This window comes from Narcine bancroftii, chromosome 2 (assembly GCF_036971445.1).
Source record: "Narcine bancroftii isolate sNarBan1 chromosome 2, sNarBan1.hap1, whole genome shotgun sequence".
NCBI classification, from domain to species: Eukaryota; Metazoa; Chordata; class Chondrichthyes; order Torpediniformes; family Narcinidae; genus Narcine; species Narcine bancroftii.
The window spans coordinates 353,024,673-353,050,384 of record NC_091470.1 but is presented as its reverse complement, the minus strand read 5'-3'; the positions used below and the strand labels follow the sequence as shown (position 1 = coordinate 353,050,384).

Genomic DNA, 25,712 nt, shown 5'->3' with positions numbered 1-25,712 from the left:
TTAATTATTTTCGAATCTTGCTCTGCTTTTAATTGCCAAGCCAATCCCTCACCCAATTCACCCACTTTGCCTCGTGCTAAAAATAACTTTCTCTGGCCTAAGTTTGTAATGTATTATAATGAAATTTTTTATTAATCAAATGTCTGCATTTGTCTTCTGAAACCAACTTTTGAAGATTTTTTTTAAAACTGTAATTTATTTTTCTAATTGATATTCTTTTTTCATATAATCTTTTTTAATTTTAGGTGTAAAACTTATAATTTGCCCTTGCAAATATGTTTTTAAAGCATCCCATATAATAAATTTATCATTATTGAATTCAAATTTGTATCACAAGAAATTCGAATATGATTTTGAACAGTCACAAAAATCTTTCTTTTTCAATAACAGAGAATTTAGTCACCACCTGACTTCTCTTTATCAGGCATTTCCATAATAGTTATTAACAAAGGCAAATGATCAGATAAAATCCTCATCTTATAATCCACTTCAAGAATTCTAGCTTGTATTTGAGCTGAAACCAAAAATAGATCAATTCTAGAATAAGAATCAAACCTACTAGAACAATAAAATAATCTTTCTCTCTTGAATGAATTCTTCTTCATACATCAATCAATTCAAATCTCTCATCAGACCCAATGTAGGTTTAGCAGCTTTCATTCTTGTTGTTTCATTCGAGTAGATCTACCTAACAAAGGATCTAAACAAAAATTAAAATCTCCTCCTATTAAAATATTTTATGTCTTCTGCTAAATTCAAAAAAAGTATCTTGAATAAATTTCTCATCATCAATATTTGGAACATACAAATTCCACATTTCTGAAAAAAAATTGACAATGTATCATTACATATCTACCTGCAAGGTCTGTAATAATATTTTGAAGCTTAATGGGATTTTTAAAAATAATCGAAATTGTTTTAGAATTAACTGAAGAAGACATCACATATACTACTCAATCTCTTTTTAATTTCAAATGTTCTTTATTGGTTAAATTTTTTAATATATGTTAGCACTCTCTTTCTCTTTATTGTTCCATTTAATCCTTTAACATTAAAATTTACAAACCAAACATTAATTAATCTCTCTCCTTTGTTCTGTCCTGCAGACCTCCTCATAATCTAACAAAATGAATCTGTGCATCTGCACGCAACCTCTTCCAACAATCCAAGGAAGACAGAGAAAGAAAACAATAATAAAGATATTTATATGTCTAAATGTACTTATAACAATACAAAAACAAACCCTCCCCACAAGCGTCTTCCCTCCATTTTATGGGTTGCGACCAAGATCACAAACACACACATAATCCCGCAGAAACCACTACCTAATATGTACCTAATATGTAAGCTTAAATCACTTAATTCCATTGATTAATAGAAAAGGAAGAAATAAATCACCAAATTCTTCCATCCCATTTAGTTAATTGCATCAGGCCTGTAGTAATTAAGAGTTGATATTGAGGAAGACTCTAAACATTCTCTTCCTCTTGAGAAAAGTTTGTAAAAAATATATTCTGTTGTCCCAGAACAAAGATCTTCAAAGTAGCCGGGTATCGAAAAACAAACTTCTAACCTTTTTCATATACCATCTTCTCAGCAGTATTAACATTGTTCCTTCTCTTCAACAAATTCTCACTCAGATCAGGGCAAAACAATGTTCAGGAAAAGATGGAAAATCTTTTCAACTGGGGTCCGAGGTTACATACACCGTATTGGCGAGGAGATGAATAAAGAAAGTGTGACAGCAGTACAACAGGATTCTCAGACTCAGCAAAAGCAATTGTTGTTTGGGTCCAGGTCGCTAGGAAAATCTTAACTCCCATCACGCTGAACATTGGTGAACATCTGGGTATGTGCTCTGCCTGCTGCCATCAAGTTTGCAATCATCAAGTTTGCAGATGAAACAATGAGTCGGTTTACAGAGAGGTTGCTGGTAGGTTCATAAAATGGTGCAAGAACAACCACCTGAGTTTCAATGTGCACAAGATGGTTCCATTGTGGAGAGAGTGGGCAGCACAAAATTCCTTGGTTTGCATATGAAGGACAAACCATCATGACCTGCAACACCACCTCATTAGTCCGGAAGGCACAGGAGTGCCTACACTTCCTAAGGAGACAGCAGAGGGCAAGACTACTGGCCCCCATCTTTACAACATTTTACAGAAGCACAATAGAGAGTGGCCTGTCTGACTACATAATTGTGTGGTATGGTTGCTGCAAAGCATCAGACAATACAGAGGATCATCAAAATGACTGAGAAAATCACAGGGGTTTTCCTTTCCTCCACTGACAACATTTATTGGGAAGGTTGGTTAAATAACCATATAACCGTTTACAGCGCGGAAACAGGCCATGTCGGCCCTTTGAGTCTGCACCGGTTCATTTGAACAACTCCACTAGCTCAACCCTCCCGCTCTCCACCCATATACCCTCACCTCCATGTACACATCCAACCTTCTCTTAAATGACAGAAGGGACCCTGCCACAACTATCTCTTTTGGAAGATCATTCCATTCTGCCACCACAGCTGAGTGAAAAAGCATCCTCTAACATTTCTCCTAAAGTTTTACCCCCTTACCCTTAACTCATGCCCTCTTGTTCTACCCTCCCCTGCCCTCAGGGGAAATAGTCTGTTTATGTCGAGTCTATCTATTCCTTTCATAGTTTTAAATACCTCTATCAAGTCCCCTCTTAGTCATCTACGTTCCAATGAATAAAGTCCCAGTCTCCTTAATCTCTCCCTGTAGTCCAAATGCTGTAAGCCAGGCAACATGCTTGTAAATCTTCTCTGCATCCTCTCCACCTTATCTATATCCTTTCTAAAATTTGGAGACCAGAACTGAGCACAGTACTCCAAACCTGGCCTCACCAATGCCTTAAACAGCCACAGCATCACTTCCCAGCTCCTTTACTCTAATTTCTGAAGGCCAGTATACCATATGCTTCTTAACCACCCTGTCAACATGGGAGTCCACCTTCAATGAAGTCTGTACCATAATTCCCAGGTCCCTCTGTTCCTCTGCGTACCTCAATGCCCTCCCCTTAACTGCATATATCCTATTTTGGTTATTTTTACTGAAATGCAGCACCTCGCACTTGTCTACATTGAATTCCATCTGCCATCTTCCAAACAAACCAAATCCTTCTGTAATCCAAGAAAACCTTCCTCACAATCCACCGCTCTGCCTATTTTCATATCATCTGCATATTTGCTTACCAGTTAACCACACCCTCCTCTAAATCATTGATATAAATGATAAACAAGGGACCCAGCATCAATCCCTGAGGCACCCCGCTTGTCACAGGCTTCCAATCTGACATTGTCCACCAAATGGTGAGAACACCCTTTCCATCCAACTCGTAGTACTTTTGACCCACTACCATCAAGAAGGAAGTACTGGAGAATCAAAATCAGGACTGCCAACTTATGGAATAGCTTCTTCCTGCAGGCTGCGAGACTGATAAATACTATTCTGTAACCTAGTAAATCACCTTAAAATATTTATATACATTTATTTTATAACTTTATTTATATATGATTATTATGTGCTGCGTATTGTGTTTGCATTGTGGTACAGAGAAACACAGTTTCATCTGGTTGTACATGTAGTCAGATGATAATAAACTTGAAAAAACTTTCAAGAAATAACACTATTCCACACTTACTATTGTTACAGAGTTCTGTGTTGTGTACTGGCCTATGTGTTGTGTGGTTTTATGTTGAAAAGTGACAGTTTGCCTTAGAGAACTATGGTGAAGGTAGACTGTTGAGAGAGTGGGAGACAGACTGAGCATGTGCAGAAAATGATCTAAACATTTCTGGACTTGGACGATAAACCACCACTGGGTGGTGCTGTGGAGTGGAAGAAGGCCCAAAACATGAGTCATTGTCTGGAAGACAGTTTAGAATGTTGGGCATTTTAAAATGGATGAATATTCCGAAGGCAGCCAGAAGGACCCAGACCAAGCCAGTTGTTCCTCTCTCTGCAAGCAACACAAGAAGACAACTTCGAATTTTATGCTCTCTCTCAAAGATCTTTTGACTTCAGTTTACCAAACAAACTGAATTTTGTTTATGATCTTTGCTTTGGTTAAGATCAAAGTTTTGTGAGTCTTGTGTGTTTTGTGTCTAAGTTTTTTCTGTGGGCTGGTTAGAAAATATAACTTAGACTTTAATTACATATGTTATATTTAGGCTGGGGAATTTATTGGTTTTACACTATTATAGGAATTTGCATAGTAACCAGTGGGCATTGTTATAAAAGGGAGGATTTTGAATTGAAGTTTGAAGGTGATTTTTTGTTAATAAAGTAATTGTTCATCTTTACCCCTGTGTGGTCTGCCTTCTTTGTGGTTGCTGGTTTGATCTTGTAACACTATACTTTGTAAACTTAATGTGAGCACTTCACTCTACACATCTTAAAAAAGCAAACCTGGTGAAATTTTAAATGACTCACCCGGACATCTGTTGCATCACCATGCCTAATGTTCATGATCCAAGTTGAGGGCTCATTGTTACTCTCAAAGTAATGGTAGACCTTCAGCACTCGTTCCATGGCTCCAGGAGAACGTTCCATACTCAAACGAGACTTGGCTCCTGAACCAGCTGTGTGATTCAAGTTTGGATCAAGGTAAGCAGCTGCCATGCCTCTGCGGGTTGCTATGTATTGGTCATATTCTGTAGGCAAAAAGCAAAGTGTGAAGAATGTACTATTCATGCCAAAAAAAAAGCTGGTAGAAGGAAGAGCATTTCCCAATTATTAATATGTGCAATAAGAAAAACCAGAAGGCATCCAAGGAGGGCCTAAGCACCCAAGTACAAATCACTAAAAGGCTGGAGTTCAGCAGATGGTATGGAAATCAAATGTTGTCAACTGCAAAAAAAAAATAGGATGTCGGCCACTGCTTGGGGGTGGGGGGGGGAATATACTTATGCAAGAGACTCATCCCACTCCAGTAATATTCTCTTCTCTCCCACTTCTGCGGGCAGAAGGTACACATGCTTGTAAACACAAATCTCCAGATTCAAGGACAGTTTCTTTCCTACTGCTATCAGACTCTTACCTGGATCTCATACTTTCTTATACAACTTTTGCACTTTTCTCCATACCTGCACTATTTGACTACTGTAACAAGACTCTCTTCACTAACGTCTTATTTAGCTGTTTGCTAATTATTGTACTCCTTGTTCTATGAGTTGGATTGCCTCCATAGTACATAAAACTAAGGTTTTTACTATCTCTCTCAAAAACAATTAATTTCAACACCAGATCCCTTTGCTCATCTGCAATTCACCTCTCCCCTAATTGCTCCCATTATCACCTTTTTATTTTGCAGTAACTCTGTAGCAACTGATCTCTCTCTGCATAACTGTACATTTTTGTATCGAATCTTATTTGCTGTTCTCAGTTTGAGGGGTCTACCGGTCAGATCGTAAAACAATCTCTATCACTGCACTTCTGAAACATGTGACAATGAACTTGAACTAGTGGTAACAAAGGGGTTTCCAACCACACCAGCCTCAGCATCCAACATGTTATTCCTGAAATGATCTTTCCTTCTCCCTCCACTTTCTACAGGGATGTGTCTCTCTGCAATTCACTCATCACTTCTTGCCAAATCGCCCCCTTGGTACCTACTTATATGATTGCAAAAGGTGCAACACCTACTTGTACTACCTCACCACTATTTGGGGCCCCCTACAGTCCTTCCAAGTGAAGCAACGCTTCAACTTGGAATCTGTATGGGTAATTTACCGCACCCTGTGCTCCTGATGCAGCCTCGTCTACATAAGGGAGTCTAGATGCAGACTGGGAGCTAGTTTCATTTAGCACCTTTGCTCTGTCTACTGAAACAGCAAGAATCTCTCAATGCCCAACCATATTCATTCCACACACCATTCAAACTCTGACATGACTGTCCAGTGCACTCATGTACTGTCAAATTGAGGATAATCACAATTTGGAGGAACACCTGATCTGTCTGGCCAGCCTCCAACCAGATAGCATCAATTTCCATCTCTAATTTCTGTTAACTCCCAGTATCTCCAACCCTCACCCGTCTCCTTTCCTTGAGCTCTCAACCCCTTCCCTTCCATCAATCAGAGAGCTATCCCTCTTAGCACTGTCCCCTCCCCCTATCACTTCTCATCTTCTTTCTCTTCTACCCTCCTGCCTGCATCCACCTGTTATCTCTTACTTGTTAACCTGTTCTCCTCCAGCTTTCACTCCCCCCACCCCAAACCCCAGGAATCTACTTCTTTAAACTGGCTATCTTTCTTCTTGTCTCTCAGACCTGATGCTGCTTGACGCACTGAGTTCCTCCAGCAGTTTGCTTCTGCTCCAGATTCTAGCATTTGCATTCTTCAAGTCTCCAGTTTCCCAAATGTATTGCTTACTTTGCCTGCCTTTTCTCCACAATATCCTATGTAAGACTTTAATAAATTATCTAAGCTCTTTATGCTGTTACAAACCCAAAGGACTCATAAACCCAGCAGCAATAGATATTCACCAAGACACCAAGACTTAAACAAAAGTTGCTTTTAATCATCTTTAAACATGAAAGCAGGATCAAACTTTAACTTATTACTATTAATTTAACCCCCTTCTAATTCTAAGCATGTAATATGTGTGTAAGTTCAGAAAAGTTCTTTGGTTCACATCCAATTTCACTTCTCATTCCTCCAAGTTCACTGGTTGCAGGCAATTCTTATACTGTGCAAAGTTAACATTTATAAAGTTCACCAGGCTTTGGTGCCTGAAAGGTAAATGGTTACCGCTCAGGAAGGTTCTTGTCGGTTTTCAAAGAGAGATTCACAACTGATGTACTTCAATCGGCCACTTCAGTGTCTTGCTGACGAAACTTGCCCCTTTAGGGTTCTCCAGATGATAACCTCTTTCTTTCAGGTCACCACAGACTTCCTTTTTGTTTGACTTATTCCAAGTGAAACATTAGGCAGCCAGTCCTCTCCTCTTGCATGAACCACAAGGACTTTGAGCAGACCATCTTCCAAATGGGGATTTCCACAAGCTTGCCAGCTTGTCCTGTTCCAGTCCCAGCTACCTCTGCTGGCTGTAACACTGTAAAAGTGATCTCTGTATGTCTCCCTCTCTCTCTCTCTCTCTCTCTCTCTCTGAGTGAAAGCCTGTTTGACTCTCTCTGCTTGCAAAACCACACGACCCTCTTGGAACATCTTCAGACAATCTGCGGCTCCAACAAGATCTTTTATCTGTTGCCTTTTGTAAACAATGATCCATTAGTGAAGTCTCTTGAGCACACTTCAAAGCTTTTGCAAAAGCTGTGGAACCGATATGTCTAGCATGGGGCAGAGCTCCAGTATTTAAAATAAGATCTGTTTTAAAGTGTTTGTATGTGACCTACTCTAACAAACCTTTCCCAATTTATCTCCCAAAAACATATCCATATACTCTGTCACAATGCACATAATGACTTGCGTATCTTTTCTAAAGATTTTCCAAAAGCATTGGGATATGTGGATAGGTCAATTGGATGAAAAATGCCAATTCGATTTTTAGTTTCATTTTAATTTTATAAAAGCATGCAAGTTACCCAAGAATCAAATCTTCTCTTCCAAACAATTTGAAGTCACTTTCCCCAGCTCAAATCAGGCTATTCCTCTCTTCCAATATTCTCCAACTGTTCAGAGTAACTCTTTTAATTCAAACCCTTCAGGCTACAGAGTAGATTCTTTCTTCCAACCACCCCTCCCAAATTTCACAAAGGTTTTTCACACTCGACCAGGACAGCCTGCATCAGCTCGCAAGGTAATTGGCCACGTAACGAGATGCTTGCTCGATAATGGAAGTATGGAAGAGCTTCATTCATCCCAACATGGTGCAGCACAACTCCCTTGTGATAAGGCCAGTAAACTAAAAGGTCTCCTTGGCCTCAAAGTCACATATGGCAGATGTCCATGGCGACTGTGTAGTGACTCTGTCTGTGCACAGTATTGACTATAAAGACCTTAGACTTTTGGTGATGCCACAGCTCTACACTACTGTTCAATGTCACCTTAAAAGCATGACGATGGAGATCGATGAGCCCCATCCACCCCTCGCTGTCTGGAACCAGCAGTTTTCAAATCACCCACTGTGCTTCGCCTACACTTCAACACTCCCCGCCAATTGCACAGAGCCAGCAACTCAGTCGCTCATCGTGCACAATCCGCAGACTCGCCACACTCAAAATCATTGTTGTTTGCCAATCTCACCCCTGACTGGAAACTGGAGAACCCGGAGGAAACCCAAGGAGATATGGGGAGAACATACAAACTCCTTACAGCCAGCGCAAGATTCTCTTCCAAACAATGTCTCCATTTATTCAGTTGCCTGGGGCCCATTTACTTTTGACATTTCAAATGTAGAGATCCCAACTCATTGTCAATATTCTGGGGGTCACTCTCAACTAGAAACTCAACTGGTCCAGCAAATACCAGTTACAATAAAGGTGAAAGGAAGGATATCCTGTAGCAAGTGATTTATTTCCTGACACCCTGCCCACCCCCCCCCACCCTTCCCCTGGTCCCAATCGCTGACGGTGTGACAGCATTCCGCTAACTGCAACATTAACTGTGCTACCCCAATTCTATTCCTGCTAATACCCTTCCTGTAATACTACAGGCTCCTTCCCACACGGAAGGTTCAGTCATTAAGTGTGAATATGAAAGTAGTAAAATGGATTTGACAGTGGCTGGATGGGAGATGCCAGAGAGTGGTGGTGGATAACTGTTTGTCGGGTTGGAGGCCGGTGGCTAGTGGTGTGCCTCAAGGATCTGTACTGGGTCCATTGAGGTTCATAATATGCATTAATGATCTAGATCAGGGGTGTCAAACTCAAATTCACGGAGGGCCAAAATTAAAAACTTGGACTAAGTTGAGGGCCGAACTAAATATTTATTGAAAATTTTCAACAACATCTGCATGTTTTCTCTTCTTTCAACATATGTAATGTTAAACTTTAGGATATAACTTTAGGAGGATAAAGTTACAGGTCAGGAGTAGGTAGCTCAAGTTCACCCTTTGCTTGACCTGAGGGAAACCTATTTGGTCCCTGTGGAGATGTAGTCAGCATTCACAGGCTGTGTCCATTTTGGCCTCCATCAGGACTCAGCATTTCCTGCTCACTCCTCAGGCTCTAGGCCTCTATTCACCCTCGACCCACCAGCCCTCTACCTGACCAGTCCTTTACCCAACCTCTACTCACCCCTCACTCCACTCGCTCTGCCTCTACCCACCCCATCCTATACACGCCCCTCTACTGCCTCTCCCCTCAACCTGTTCCTCCCTCTACCCGTCTCTCACCCTCTAATCACCCCTCCCCTACTCGCCCTGCCCCTCCCCTTTTACCTCTTCCCTATCCACCCCTCCTTCTACTCATCCCTCCCTCTAACTGCCCCTCGCACCACCATAACTTCCCCTGCCCATTACTCCTCGCCTACACCATCTGCCCACCCCTGCTTACCCATCCACTCAGGTCCAGTGCGCTGCCGATCAGCCTTTGCGGACAGCCACCATCTCTCTCTTCACGTGCAGGGCCGAACCAGCCGTCCCTGGGGTCTGCGCGGGTGCAAGCGCTGAAGGCCGTGGCGAGCGGGAGAAGAGCGCTCGCGCTGTGGAAGGGCCGTCCGGTGCCAGTCGTGTGGGGCTCGCGCTGCCCGGGGGCCGTGTGCAGCCTGCCATGTCCGTCGCGCTGACAGGCAATCACAGGCGCTCGCCCATCCGCTGCACCGCTTGACAGGTGGGAGAAGTGACTGGTTGTGCGGGGAGCCTTCCAACTGGCTTGCCGGCTGATGACAGCGACAGACTTCTCGTGTTACAATTTCTCGTGTTACAATGGGGAAGGATGTGCAATGAAGGGGGAGGGTGGTGGGGGTGACATTACAAAAAAACAGCATCGGCTCTCGCTGCAGGGCGGGCCACCTCTAATACATTTTTGAAATGATCTTGCGGGCCAAATATAATTATATCTGGCCCGCGGGCCAGAGTTTGACATGTGTGATCTAGATGATGGAGTGGTAAATTGGACTAGTAAGTATGCAGATGATTCTAAACTAGGTGGCATTGTGAATAGTGAGGAAGGTTTTCAAATTTTGCAGAGAGCTTTGGGCAAGTTCGAAAAGTGGACTGAAAATTGGCAAATAGAGTTTAATGCTGACAAGTGTGAGGTGCTACATTTTAGTAGGACGAATCCAAATAGGGAATACATGGTGAATGGTAGGGCATTGAACAGAGAGATCTAGGAATAATGGTACACAGTTCCCTAAAGGTAGAATCTCAGGTGGACAGGGTAGTGAAGAAGGGCTTTGGAATGCTGGCCTTTATAAATCAGAGTTGGGAGGTAATGTTAAAATTGTACAAGGCATTGGTGAGGCCAAATTTCAAATATTGTGTTCAGTTTTGGTCACCAAATTATAGGAAAGATGTGAACAAAATAGAGAGAGTTCAGAGAAGATTCACCAGAACGATACCTGGGTTTCAGCATCTCAGTTATAGAGAAAGGTTAAACAAGTTAGGTCTTTATTCCTTGGAGAGTAGAAGGCTGAGGGGGGGATTTGATAGAGGTCTTTAAAATTTTGTGGGGGATAGATAGAGTAGATGTAGATTGATTTTTTTCCATTGAGGATAGGGGAGATTCAAACAAGAGGACATGAGCTGAGAGTTAAAGGGCAAAAGTTTGGGTGCAACACATCCAAATTTAGCTTCTCTCTTAAACTGCAGAGTGAATATATTGTGATGACCACCTCCTATAGGTTCCTTTACCATAAGCTCCCTAATCATATCCATAATTGCCTTTTTCCCTCGTGGGCTCGGCCACAAGCTGCTCTAAAAAAACCATCTGCTCTAAAAATAACCACAAGGGTTCTACATCTTCTGATTCTATGTCCCCTCTTGCTAAGGATTTGATTTTTTTTTTAAACCATCAGAGCTAATCCACCCCCTCTGCCCACCTGCCTGTCTTTTTTGATAGGATGTGTATTCTTGGATATTTAGCTCCCAGCTGTGATCCTTCTTCAGCCATGACTCCATTATGCCAAATGCCAATTTCTAACTGCATTTTAAGCTCATTTATCTTGTTTCATACTCCTTCAGTCCTGTATTCACTACCCTTCTCATATTTGTCTCCATGTTGTCTGAAATTAAACATTTATCCCTATTTATTAGCTTGGGGTAACATTTTTATCCCTTTCTAAACACTGCCTTTTTAAAAAAATTCTGAAGACTTCAAGAGCCTCTCCTGCTCTCTCCCTTCCCTTTAGTTTTATCCATGCAGTACAACTCCAATTATCGAAAATTGTCGGGACCCGGCCTACATCGGTTTAGTCGGAGAACTGGTCATTTTTTAAAAACACCCCATTAGCAACAGCAAATCACATATCAGTGTTTAAACAACGACAAGCAACAAGGGAAAGATTTTTAACCATTAAAATAATGTTTAATTCTCACCAAACAAATGCTGGCTGCTGCTAAACACCGAAACCTCCCAACTGCAGCTGATCCCAATACATACCCAACACCACCGCTGATCCCTGGGGAGGCTTCCCGGGCTGGTGGAACACTCACTGGCGAGTCAGTGGCGCCCTGTCTCCCCAGTCACCGGAGCTCCTGATGCTGAAGTCCCGACTCCGAATCCTCCTAGGCCTACCGCACGAAGTCTTGTGTGCGAGTGTGGGACTAGGCTGAGTAGAGGGTTCGGTGTCGGTGTTGGGGAGCTCCACTCTGCTGAGGAGGGAGGGAAGGAAAAGGTGAGGAAAGGGAGAGGAGGGAGGGAAGTGGGAGGGAACGCCTCTGAGCCTGAGGTCCCGCTCGTGCCTGGAAGGCCGCTCTTCTTGATGACATCTAGACAAGGGATTCTTCCGACTGCTTGCAGCTGGGAGACAGTGGCACGCAATTTTTGAAAGGAAAAGTTGGAAAGAAAAGTCAATAGGAGAAGGTAAAGAAGAAATTGAACAAAGAGGGGAAGAAGTAATCTGAAACGAGGACAATCGTCTTTCTAATTTCATGTCGGGTAAATTTTTATTTTCAACCTTTGAGGTCAGTTCGGCTTAAAAAATTGTAGATAAATGAGGATTTCAGAGAATCTGATTTCGGATAAATGGAGTTGTACTGTACTTAGAGCCGTGCTTTTTAGTCTGAATAAAGTACAGTGGAAAAAATAAAGAATGTGGAGGAACAGAGGGACAAGTACAAATCCTTGAAATTGGAAGGGCATGTTGAAAGAGTGGATAATAAACTATATGGGATTTAATAGGATTTAGAGAGGCAAAGAATACAGAACAGAAAGTTAATATTGAACCTACATAAAACATGAAGTTAGACCACAACAAATATTGTTATGGCCACTGAGGGATACGAAGGACCTGGAAAAGGTGCAGAAATGATCCAAGGATGAGCAATTTCTGATGCAAAGAGAAGCTGGGTATATGGCCCCTGAGGGAAGGAAAATTGAGAAGAGATCGATCAACTAACCATGTACAATTGTGCCCTGCTTAGATAATGTAAGCTGAGAGCAATGAACTGTGATGAAGGCTTTCAAAGCTTTCAGAAGGATGTGGACCAGCTGGAAAATGGACTGAAAAATAGCAGATGGGATTTAATGCAGACAAGTGTGAGGTGTTGCATTTTGGAAGGACAAACCAAGGTAGAACATAGACAGCAAATGGTAGGGAACTGAGGAGTGTAATAGAACAGAGAAATCTGGAAATAAAGATACATAATTCCCTGAAAGTGGTGTCACAGGTAGATAAGATTGCAATGAGACCTTTTGGCATATTGGCCTTCATAAATCAAAGTATTGAGTGCAGGAGTTTGGATGTTATGGTCAAGTTGTACGAGGGAGGCATTGGTGAGGCCAAATTTGTGTGGATAGTTTTGGTCACCTAAAGTACAGGAAATATATCAATAAAATTGAAAGAGTGCAGAGAAGATTTACTCGGATGTTGCCAGTAAATGCAGTAACTCCAAAGACTAGAAGTTACCTGACTTATAAGCTTTTATTACCATAGAATGATAGCACATCTCATGTTGTTGATGTGAGACCAGAACTTATTCTGGGGGAGGGGTTATGGCATTGCCACCTCTATTAGGGGAATCAAGGGGGAGGAGCCACAGATACAATCAGCAAGGGGCGGGACAGCCATATATATATATGAACAGTAATTCAAGTCTTCAGAAACTGAGTTACAGGAAAGGTTAAAGAAGTTCAGACTTTATTCCCTGGAGCGTAGAAGAATGAGGGGAGATTTCATAGATGTGTACAGAACTATACAATGAGTGGAATAGATAGAGTATATACAAGTAGGCTTTTTCCACTGGGGTCAGGTGAGATACAAACCAGAGGATAATGGGCTAAGTTTAGGGGGAACATTAGGGCGAACTTCTTCACACAGAGAGTAGTGGGAGTGTGGAATGAGCTGAAGTGGTGAATACAGGCTCAATTTTGACATTTTAAGAAATATTTGGGCAGCTGCATGGTTGGGAGTGGGATGGAGGGCTATGGACTGGGTGCAGGTCAGTGGCAGAATAATAGTTCAGCACAGACAAGAAGGGCCAAAGGGCCTGTTGCTGCACTGTAATGTTGTATGGTTTCCATTAAGAGATGGTTTAAGGGCTAGGAGTATAGAAATAAATATTTAGGCACAAGATGCAAAGAGGCTGTGAGGATTTCTGGGAATAGTTCTTTCTGGTCAGAAATAAGTTAGCTCTATTTATGGTGGAAACAATTAATCAATACCTTCAACAGAGAGAGAATAAAAACAGAAAATATTGGAAATACTCAGATTTGCAGCAAGACAAAAAGTTAGTATTTCAGGTCAAAGACTTTGGTTAGAACTCTGAAACACAGTTCTGAGTATTTCCCGCATTTTCTGTTTTTATTTTAGATGTCCAGCATCAAGTTTCTTTTTTTAAAAATCGTTTCTAAGTTGATAGAGAATATTATGCAAATTCATGAGAAGACAATTATGAATGAGGATGATGAAATATCTCCAAAACAAACTCACAATGATTTGTTAACTTTTAAAAGACTTTTAGACAAATCATCGGAATTTCCCAAGTTCTCTAAGGGAAGATGCTAAATTCTCTGCAGCATTTTGCTACATCTAAGCAGAGCCATCCCCTCCCCAGATCAATTCTCACCTTTCTTCCTATCATTTTGCCTTTATCTATTAATCTAATTATTGCCCTTTGTCTGTTGGTCTGTACTTGTTTTTAAAGACAAACATCATGCTAACAGGCCATTTCAGCCCATGAGTCTGTGCCACCCAATTTACATCCAATTAACTACACCTCCTGGTGAGTTTCAAACAGTAGGAGGAAATTGGAGCCCCTGGGGAAAATCCACACAGACAAGGGGAGATCATGCAAGCTCCTTACAGACAGTGCAGGATTTGAACTCCAGTCCTAATCGCTGATGCTGTAAAGGTGCTGTGCTATCCACAACGCCAAATGTGCAGCCCATCAACTCCTCTCCTTCTCCCCAGCCTTTTAATTCAAGCACCTGCCTGGTTTTTACATACCTCGAAGGAGGACTTGGGACCAAAGCATCAGTTATATATCTTTACCTTTTACGAACATTGTGAAACCAGCATTTCTGTGTTTTTACTACAATCACAGAGACCGCAGACTTTTATGTTCAACTCCACTGGTAGTCTAGGGGATACTGCATCAAGATTTGGGGAAATAGATTTAGGACAGAAATGAGGAGAAACTGCTTTTCCCAGAAAGAAATGAACCTGTCGAATTCTTTGCGAAAGCATTAAATATATTTAAGACAGATTTTGCTTTGCAGGAAAATGGTTATGGCGAAATGGCATTCCGATGCAGCCATTTATTTTAAAATCTTGTATTTCTAAAAGTGTAATTTTTGCACTTTGTTCTAAATAATACTGCTGTCACAAAACACAAATTTCATGACGCGTTTAATGTCAATAAAGCTGATTCTGATTCCGAGTTTGTGACCAGATCACCCATGATCTTATTAAATGACAGAGCAGGCCCACGATGCAATCATTGCTGTAACAAGTCGTTATTAATGATGACTACAAAAATACTGGATCGTCGCAAACACCCATATGGTTCACTAATTTCCTTCCATGGACCAATCTACGATTTCTACTTGGTTGGGCCTATATATAACTGCAGACATGATGAAATTGTTGACTTTAAATAGTGTTTAAAACCACTGAAGGACAATTTCAGAAGTACATTTCAAAATCCCTAATCCAATATCCAGATCCCAAAAATTGAACAAGTTTAAAAAAAATTAAAACCCAAAAAATTTAAATAAATTTTAAGTCATTACCCAACAACATCTATTTAACCACCTCCTGCTTCTCAACATGGTCGTATTTTAAGTACTGGCTATACTGGGGTGCATATTAGATTACAGTATTATCATTCAGCTGCTTCTCTTCATCAATACTGACAAAACAAGGGTGAAACTATCACTTTATAAGAATGAACAATAAATACAACTAACCACTTCTAAGCATCTGCAAGGCTCTACATAAATGGCAGAGTGCTACAGGCAACAGACATGTTTCATATTCATTTATATAATTGATGGGAGGTGAAAATTATCACAGTACAGGGAAAGAGAGAAGCCAATGCAGAAGTTATAGGACAAAATATGTCTGCATTGTTCTTTGATCTACTAATTGCTGGTGGCTAACTCCTAAACCTGTGTCCATCACTTGGTCAGGCAATGCATTCAAATCTGATTAATTTATTACATAAAAATGCTTTCCCTCATCTCTTGCCTTTATTTCTTTTGCAAGTCATATTGAATTGATTATTGGCCATTCAGACACTGAAAATTACTCTATTCAAATCATTCGTGATTTCAATCATCTCTTCTGTTTTCCCTGTTCCAAATCAAGATCTTCCAGCCTTTTCCAGACAATTTATACTAGTGTGATGCTATGGTTTCCTTAGTTGTAGGATCTTCCCAGAAGACCATAAGGCAAATAAGCAAAATTAGGCCATCCAGCCCATTGAGTCTACTCCACCATTTGAATCATGGCTGATGTATTTTTCCTCTCAACTGCATTCTCTCCACAACAACAGGTAGTGTGAAATAAAAAAAGTGCAAAATATTATATCGATAAAGTTCAGCTGTAACAGTGCAAAGGCAGCACTTTTTTTTAAGCAGATGTGTCCAAACCAGAGGCCATAGATTTAAGGGGTTCATTATAGGAGACATGAATTTTTTAACTCAGAGGATCACTGAATCTGGAGCAAACTATAAGAAGTGGTGGTGTGGAGGTGAGAACTCTCATCATTTGAAATACCATGGCATACAAGATTATGGGCTGAATATTAGAAACTTAGATTAATATATATTGGGACTTGACAACTAGTGAGGAGATGGTGGGACAAAGGACCCATTTTCATTCTGCACAACTCCATGACGGTACAAGGATATTGATTTTTATTTGGTTTCAATTGCTTTACCTTTAAATTTTAATGGTTAGAAAATAGGAACTGAAAAAATGCCAGCAACTAGTTTAAAAAAAACCAATTTCTCATGGCCATTCACATAGACACTTCAAACCAACTTGTACATGCCAACTAAGTTCTACATCTGAGCTAGTCCTATCACCCTCTGCTTGATCCATTTCCCTCCAAATTAGCCATTCACAACCTCTTTTTAGCAATGGATTCCCGAGGGTTTTGCTTAAAGTTTATGGCAGTCAAATTTTGGTTTATTTCATACTTCTCTCCTATCAACTACATAAAAAAAGAAATAAATTTTTGTTATGCAAGGTGAAAAAAGCATTTTCCTTAAATATACTGTGGTCCCCAGTGGGGCTATAGGGTTCATGTTGAGAATAACTGCTCTAAACTTTCCTATCCACCTATCTGCCCAAATGTCTTTTAAATGTCCCATCTCCCCAACTACCTCTGGCAGCTTGTTCCATATATGCATCACCCGCGATGTTAAAAAGTTGTTCCTCACATCCCTTTTAAATCTTCCGCCACCCACTCTCGAGTTTTGAACTATTCTATCTAGAGACTGTGACTATTCATTTTATATACTTTTACAAGGTCACCTTTCAGTCCCTGCCTATCCAATCTCTCCATATAACTCAAACCCACTAGTCCCAGCAACACTACTGTAAATCTTTTTTTAAATCCTTTCCAGTTCATGCAATCAGGGCAATTCTAATTGCACACTATATTCCAAATCTTACCATACCCACCTATTGTGCAGCCATTACATGTCACATCTCCTGTACTCGATGTCTTGACCAATAAGGTAAGAATACCAATACATATCTTCTATGTTTTTCATGCATATTACATCAACATGTGTGCAACTCCACAGAAAAATAAAGAGAGTGATTAATATGCAGCTGCAGTGAAAACATTGTTGTTTGCGATGAAAAACTTGAATGTTTATAGTGCTTTTTAATGTGATTTATATATAGAGGTGAAAGCAACTCCTACAAATTTTCCAATTCCACAAAGATAACTTTCTTAGTGGGAGAGGAAAGAACCACAGAATATGCATTGGACACAAATTAAGAAGTGAATTTAGTTGCCCAATTGACACAATGGAAAATTCCCCAAAATAGTGCATTTATTTCTCTCTATAGAACAAGGTGAAAAATTAAGGACATAAGCTTCAAGTCAACTTCCACAACTGGAAAATCCTCACAACAGATTGCTCCCATTAATAGGGCTGTGGTGTCTAAGTTGCAAGACAAAAATAGCTTCAAAAAGAACAGAACAGTCAAATTGCTCATTTACTCCAGTCAAAATTTAAAACTGAACAAGCAGATTCAAATTAGTGGACAGATTGTTCAATTACAAAACAGCAAACATAAAACTCAATTACTTGAGAATTATCAAAAATGACTCATCATCGGAAACACTACCTTCTGTCTCGGGATGTTTAACTTCTACCTCTTTTCTTGTTCGAGCACCCCAGCAAACACATGCTATGTTGGAATATGGTGGGGAAGTAGGATCGTTCCCAGCAAGAATCATTGATCAACTTAGAAGAGATTTTTAAAAAGATCAAGTTTCACTCTTAGAAAGAAAATAGACTTCTAAACATTCTTCTTGAGTTCATCCTTAACAAACTATTCAGCAAGTAGATGTGAATCATTATAATTTGGAGCTTTTAAAACTGTACAGGTATTGTACTTCCCAGTTGTAGTACTCTCTGTCAGACGAGTGTACAGATAGTATTTGCATAACCTAAAGGGACTGATTCCAGACTATAAGGATATATAATTGGAGTTTTGTAAGTATTAGATTGCACCACATGAGTATATTAACATCTGATTGGTTCAAATCTAATACAAGCAGAATTGCAATTCACAGAATCCTTGCCCATTGAGGTGGGGCACCATAGAATGTTTCAGTTCTTCGTTCCTTAACTCTTTCAGGACTTCAGCATGACAGAATGAAAGCAAATTATTTTAGTTTGGTTATTTTTAAAGCAATTCATATTACTATTTTTCAACGGAAAGCCATCATAATTACATTAAATAGGACTGACAATGCTTACAATCAATTGCAAAGCAAGTGGAATGGAATCAATGCTATATAATCACCTATACTTTGAAATATTTACTAAATTATTCTTCAACATTTTGTGATGGGCCCAGAGGGCCCCAAAACCTAGCAGCAATAGAAATTCACCAAGACAATCATAAACAAAAGTTGTTTTTAATTATCTTTAAGCATGAAAACAGGATCAAACTCTAACTTATTACTATTAACTTAACCCCCTTCTAATTCTAAGCGCACATATATGTAATGTGTATATGTTCCTAAGTTCTTTATTTCACAGTCCAATCTTACTTCTCAAGTTCAACGGTATACTGTGCACAGAATTTAACATTTATGAATCTTCACCAAGCTTTGGTGCTTGAAAGGTAAAAGGTTACCGCTCAGGAAGGTTCTTGTCAGTTTTCAGAGAGTGATTTGTTGCTTGTTGAACACAAACTGATTCCTTCTGATCAGTGCCTTGCCAAAGAATTTTGTCCCAACAGGGTTTTCCAGATGATAACCTCTTTCTTTCAGGTCACCACAGAGTTCCTTTTTGTTTCCCTTATTTCAAGTGAAACATTATATAGCTAGCCATCTCCTCTTGTATGGACCACAAGGGCTTTGACCATTAGAACTCTAATGACCTTAGAGCTCACAACCTGTCTTCAAAATGGGGGTTTTCCACAAGTTTGCCAGCTTGTCCTGTTCCAGTCCCAGCTGCTGCTGCTGAACTGTGGAACTGAATTCTCTTCCTCTCTCTCTCACTCAGAGAAAACCTCATAACCCTCTTAGAACTGCAAACTGCACTCAGACGCATTGTGGCACTGGACTCAATCTTCTGAGTCTGTTCATCTGTTGCTTTCCAAAACAATAATCCATTACTCCACAGCATGTGCAATTAACACCTACTTGTGAAGTCCTTCAGCAAAGCAGTTTCCATTATCTTTACAAAGGCATTGGGAGCCGGGACTGTCTGGCTTGAGCAGAGCACTGGCATTTTAAATGAGATCTGTGTTGTGAAGTGTTTGTGACCTACACTAAAAAAAAACACAATTTATCTCCTTTTAAAACATTCTCTATTTACAATATAAAATATAACATAATCTGTCACAATTTCCACATTTTATGATACCAAGACAGTCCACTCTGTATTTATGCTCCTAGCTTGAAACAACATTCATTGCTACAAACATCAGAATTCAACTCAAATATTTTCCATCAGAAATTCAAATAAGATGTAACAAAAAAGAAGAGAGTTGTTTCACAGTATCAGAGAAACCTATATTCAGCCTTGACCTCAATTGCTGTGTGCGTGGAGTTTGCATGCTTTCCCTCTGACTGCATTGGTTTCTTTTGAGTTTTCTTGCACATCCCAAAGACGAGTTGGATGCTAAGATAATTGGTCACTACGATTGTCCCTAGAGTAGATAAGTGATAGAATGCGGAATGAGAATGCAAGGAGAATATAAAATGAAAGTGGGGTTTATTGTAGGTTAGTGAAACTAGGCAGTTGATGGTCGATGGGCTCATGGTGAAGTGCCCATTTCTGTAGGAAATCAGAAGACTTCAGAAATATTCAAACCAGTCAGCTTTTGTGTCACCCACCAACCAGATGGCATTAACATTGGCTTCTCCGGTGTCAAATCCATCTAGCCAACCCTTCTTCTTCCCCCATTGCCTTTCCACTAGCTGTCTCTCTCTCTCTTCCCTTTTACCTCTGTATCCTTTCACAGAGTTAAAATTAATTGTCACCTCTCTTCTTAACATATCCAATTCATACCTTTTGTTGGTTTGACCTCCTTCCCCCTGCCAGTCTTCACCATTCTGACACCATTCCATTTTTTGCTTAAAGATACTTTGAAGAAGAATTCAGGCCTGAAATGTCAGTAACAAATTTTTATCTCCAATGGATGCTGTTTCCTCCAGCGTTTCTGTGCATTTTTACTACAATCATAGTGTATGCAGACTTAAATGCTTCACTCAACTTTTCAGAGAGAACAGGAAATTAATAATGTGGCTGTAAATGTTTTTCATAATTTTATAACCTTTTGTAATTACCACATGACAATGATTTTGTCTTTGTGTCGATTAAAACATTACTAGTCTTTAATCTTATCATTTCTTCGTCATCCACATTGGCATTTTTCTCTTTTATCCTTTTCCCTTATGTCAGGGTAGTGTTGCCTTGTGTGGGGGAGGGAATCTTCATTCAGTGATCCAGTTTGAGTCAAATATTTCAGGAGACAAAGGAACTTCAATGCATGGATTTAATTGTGTGTCAAATTGACACATGTGCAATTGTGAAAATGCAGGACCATATGCCATATAAGACAGCTGGTCAATGTGGTTACTGGCAGTGGAGCAGTCAACAATTATCATAAAATAGCCTGAACTGCAGAATTTTGACTAGAGCTTGAAACATGGAAATTACAATCAACTCAATTAAATCCCTAAGTATCTTTGCATAAATAATAGGCTTTGCCTCAGTCTGAAATAAATTCATTTGGCATGTCACTCACTTACATTTTAAATTTAGACATACAGCACAGAAATAGGCCCTTTCAGCCCACAAGCCTGTTTCACCCAATTACAACCAAATAACTTACAACCCCCGGAGCATTTTGAAGGGTGGGAGGAAACTGGAGGCCGCAGGGAAAAGCCATGCTACGGTGACCCATGGTGTCTCAACATACAAGATGGCGTCTGAATGCGGTGATCCTGCAAGGGCCATGCTGGCTAAATCTGTTTTACTCAAGGGCTGCCGGCCGCATGGCAGGAAACGGCAAGCACCAGTGGGATCACTGACCTATCTGTGGCTGGCAAGCCGGTGATACCAGTTCCATCGGAAGCAGTGTGACAACCAGGCCCAGCAGGCCTATATAATGGCACATAGCACACGTTACATTGGTGACCACGATTGGTCCAAACAGCACTTTGGACCCGACGAAGGAGAAAGAAGCCACTCTCCACGCAGCTTCACTGAAACTGCCGACATTCTGGACTTCACAGCCACTGGCAATGGCCCAATTCCAGATTCAACAGGTCACAGCCGACATAATGAAGTATTACTACGTAGTGAGATCGCTCAACCAGGACACGGGGTCGTTGATTTCCGTCAGTAGCCTCCAGAGCAGGGCAAATATGTGGCTATCAAAGTGCTCTCGAAACGCGAGGATGCAGCCCGACTGATGTACATGGACAGTTTGGGGGACAGTACCCCTTCCGCTCACAAAATGAGATTTTAGTATTAACTGATGGCCACAAGCCTTGCTTACTCTTTGAGCAGATCTTCCTGGAGCGACTACCAGAGGATATCCAGCTGCTGCTCACCAAGGAGGACTTCAGCAACCCCAGGAAGGTCGTGGTTGAAGCGAACATCATCTGGGGAGCGAAGTGAGACTCCAGCATCGTGGCAGGCCAAGTTGCAAGGCCTTGTGTGCAGACTCCACCCCACCCCCCCCTGGTGTATCCGAGGACAGGCGCCCCAATTGCCCTCACAGTGGATGCATCCAACTCAGCGGTCAGGGGTATACTTGAGCAAATGGTTGGGGAAAATGGCAACCCTTGGCTTTCTTCAGCAGGCGCCTCCAACCCTCCAAGCTCAAGTACAATGCTTTTGACCGCAAACTCCTGGCATTGTACTTAGTGGTCCGACATTTTAGATATTTCCTGGAGAGGAGGTGATGCAAGGTCTGGACAGATCACAAACCATTGACTTTCTCCTTTAATAAAGTGTTGAACCTATGGTCAGCAGAGGCACCTGTCCTACATATCCAAAATTACCACGGATGTCAAGCATTTTGCTAACACACTATCCCGGCCAATAATTCAGGCAATACAGACTCTATCCCAGTGAATCTCAACCTTTTCTTTCAACGTACATACCATTTTAAGTATTCCCTATGCCTTAAGTGCTCTGTGATTAGTAAGGGATTGCTTAAGGTGATATGTGGATGGAAAGAAAAAGTTTGAAAACCACTGTTTTAATCGTACCTCATTGACTCGTTATGTGAACGGTTTCATTACTCCAAAGGAAATGGGCCAATGACAATTTTTCTCAGGCAAAATATTTCAGTAATAATTGGGTCTAGAGCATTCCCACTCACAAACCACCTTAAGCAATCCTTTACTAATCACAGAGCACATAAGGCATATGGATTATTTAAAGTGGTATGTGAGTAGAAAGAAAAAGGTTGAAAACCAGTCTATCCCAAGGGATTGATTACACGGCCCTAGCCCAGGCACAGCAGATGGGTTCTGACATCCCTGCATATAGGTTGGCAGTGTCATGACTCAAGCTAGAGGACGTCCACATCGGCCCCGACGACCAGACCCTCCTTTGTGACATTTCGACCAGCAAGCCTTGCCCCATCATCCCGGCAACATAGAGATGACTGGTGTTCGACGCAGTGAACAACCTGGCCCATCTGGCCATCAGGAAAAATGGTAGCAAGCAGGTTTGTTTGGCATGGCCTCCGCTAGCAGGTCAGCCAATGGGGCAGAACTTGCACGCATTGCCAATCGTCAAAGGCCCCCCCTCCTCCCAGTCATTCGAACGGCATGACGGCGATTCAGCCATTTGCACATAGACATTGTGGGACATGCTGGTGTCATGGGAGTGCATGGTACCTGTTGACTACGGTGGACCATCTCACAAGGTGGCCAGAGACAGTCCCACTGGGGAAATCTAAACAGAGGCCTGTGCCAGAGCTCTAATAAATACATAGATGCCCCGATTCAGAGTCCTGGAGCACTTGATATCAGACAGGGGTGCACAATTCACCTCAGGGCTCTGGGCAGCCTTAGCCAGGCTCCTGGGAACCCAACTCCATCACACCATGGCATACTATCCTCAGGCCAACAAGCTAGTGGAAAGGTTCCACAGGTACCTCAAAGCAGCGCTGATGGCCAGTCAAGGGTTCAAACTGGGTCGACTAATTGCCGTGGGTCCTCCTGGGAATCCTCCCTGCACCCAAGGAGGACTTCAATGCCTCGGCAGTGGAAATGGTGTATGGAGCACCCCTGGTCATACCCAAAGAATTTCTGGCTGCCACGAGGGAAACAGATGAATCACCAGCGGAAGCCCTCCAGAGACTCAGAGAATAACTGGGCACACTGGCCCAAACACAGCCTTCATCATACGGATAGCCAAAGACATTCATCACCGGAGACTTAGAAACTTCACATATGTCTTCGTGCAATGAGGGGTGCACCGGGGCCGTTACAGCAGCCATACGAAGGGCCCTATCGGCTGGTCAGGCATAATAGGGCTATATGTGTGCTGGACATCGGCAACAAAGAGGAAACATTGACCACCTCAAACCAGCACATTTAGACACCAGCCAGCCGATCAAACCACCAGCCCCACGCCACAGAGTCAGGCCACCAAAAACCAAGGACACCACCCAGATTTCCTGTTCTGGGGTGGAGGGGTGGGTGGAGGTTGTGTGGAGGCACGCGGCGTCCTGACACACAAGATGGCGTCTGAACACAGCGATCCTGCAAGGGCCATGCCAGCTAAATCGGTTTTCTTCACAGGCTGCCGGCTGCACGGCGGGTAACAGCGAGCACCAACGGGAATGTCAGCCTATCCGCGTCATTTACATTGGAAGCGGCATGACAACCAGGCCCAGCAGACCTATATAAAGGCAAGGGGAACCTTCAATAAAGTTAGTATCGACTGTACTCAATTCGTGGTCTTGCTTTCATGCCCTGCCGTATCAAGCGCTACAACGCAGAAACAGGGAGAACCTGCAAACTCCTTACAGACAGCATGGCATTTGAACCCTAGTCCCGATTGCTGATACTATAACAGCACTGTGCTAACCATTATGAAAATCATGGTGTTCTTGGTTTCCTTCATACATACAGCACCATAACAGGCCAATTCAGCCCTATGTGTCCATGCCGCCTAATTAACCTACACCCCTGGTACATTTTTGGGTGGCAGGAAACTGGAGCCCCCCACCCCCGAGAAATCCCACACAGACACTGGAGAACATACAAACTCATTAAAGACAGCGCAGGATTCAAACCCAGATCACTGGTGCTGTAAAGGTATTGCACTAACTACTACGCCATGTCAGACATTCGGAGGATGTCAATGTGGCCTGCAAGCAAACTTATCCACACCAACCAACCCAGTGCCTGTGTTCAGCCTGCATACCTTTAAATCTTTCCTATCCATGTATCTGTCAAAATGTCAATTAAATGTGACAATCAACCCAGCATCTACCACTTCCATTAACAGTTTGTTCCACATACTAACCATCCTCTCTGTTTAAAATGTGATCCTTTTCTCTCTCAGCTTAAATCTATGCCCTCTATTTTTAGATTCCCCTATCCTGGGAAAAAGACAATGCCGGTTGATCTTATTTATGCCCCTCGTGATTTAATAAACCTTTTAGTCTCCCCTCAGTCTCCTGAGTAGCAGAGAGAAAAATCTCATCTGAAAAAAAAATTAAATTTATCCACTCTCTCCTTATAATTTACACCTGTCTGCGCTGGTAACATTCTCATTAATCTTTTCTGCACTCTTTCCAGATGAATTACTTCTTTCCTTAAACTGATGACCAGAAATGCAGACAATTCCACAAGTGCTGTCTGTCTTGTACGGATGTAACATGGCATCATTGCTCCTGTACTCAATGCAGTAGCAAGTGTGCCAAATATCTTCTTATTGCCCTGTCCGTCCGTGTTGTCACTTTCAAGGAACTATGTACCTGAATCCCCAAATCTTTGTTTAACACTCCCCAGGGACCTACCATTTATTTTGTAAGTCAAGCCCTTGTTTAACCTACCAAAGTGCAAATCAATCCCTGGACCAATTTCAGAGTTCATCTATATCCTATTTTTACCTTTAAAGACATGAGAAATGCTTATTTCTTAGAAACTTTTTTAAAATATAGAATAGAAAATAGACTAAACTCTAGAAACTATGCAAGACCATCATACTGAAAAAACATCACAAGAAATTGACTGATGTGATAAAAAAAGGTTTAAAACAAAAAAAAACGAGAAACAAGAACTGCAAATGCTGGAATTCTGAGCAAACACTGAGAAGCTGGAGGGGTTCAATGGGTCAGACAGCATCCCATGGAGGAAAAAGGACAGTCAATGTTTTGGAACACAACCATTCTTTAAGATTAGGAGATGGGAAGGGATAGGTCTGGGGAGAGAGCAAATAAAGAACAG

At 41.5% G+C, this 25,712-nt stretch overlaps 1 protein-coding gene across 12 annotated transcripts in view; it reads right to left on the bottom strand.

Annotated features, from left to right (window-relative positions):
* Positions 1–25,712, bottom strand: part of LOC138755765 (focal adhesion kinase 1) — a 457,595-nt gene that overhangs the window by 282,124 nt on the left and 149,759 nt on the right. For 4 of the 12 annotated variants that reach the window (XM_069922324.1, XM_069922326.1, XM_069922327.1 and 1 more), the window contains exons 1-2: positions 17,897–18,095; positions 4,458–4,678 (exon numbers count right to left, since the gene is read on the bottom strand). In XM_069922324.1, coding sequence (XP_069778425.1) covers positions 4,458–4,678; positions 17,897–18,008 — 333 coding nt within the window. In that variant the 5' untranslated portion in view covers positions 18,009–18,095. Of the gene's footprint in view, positions 1–4,457; positions 4,679–17,896; positions 18,097–25,712 lie in introns of those variants that run through there. The other 8 variants (XM_069922333.1, XM_069922329.1, XM_069922332.1 and 5 more) reach the window with 3 other exon arrangements.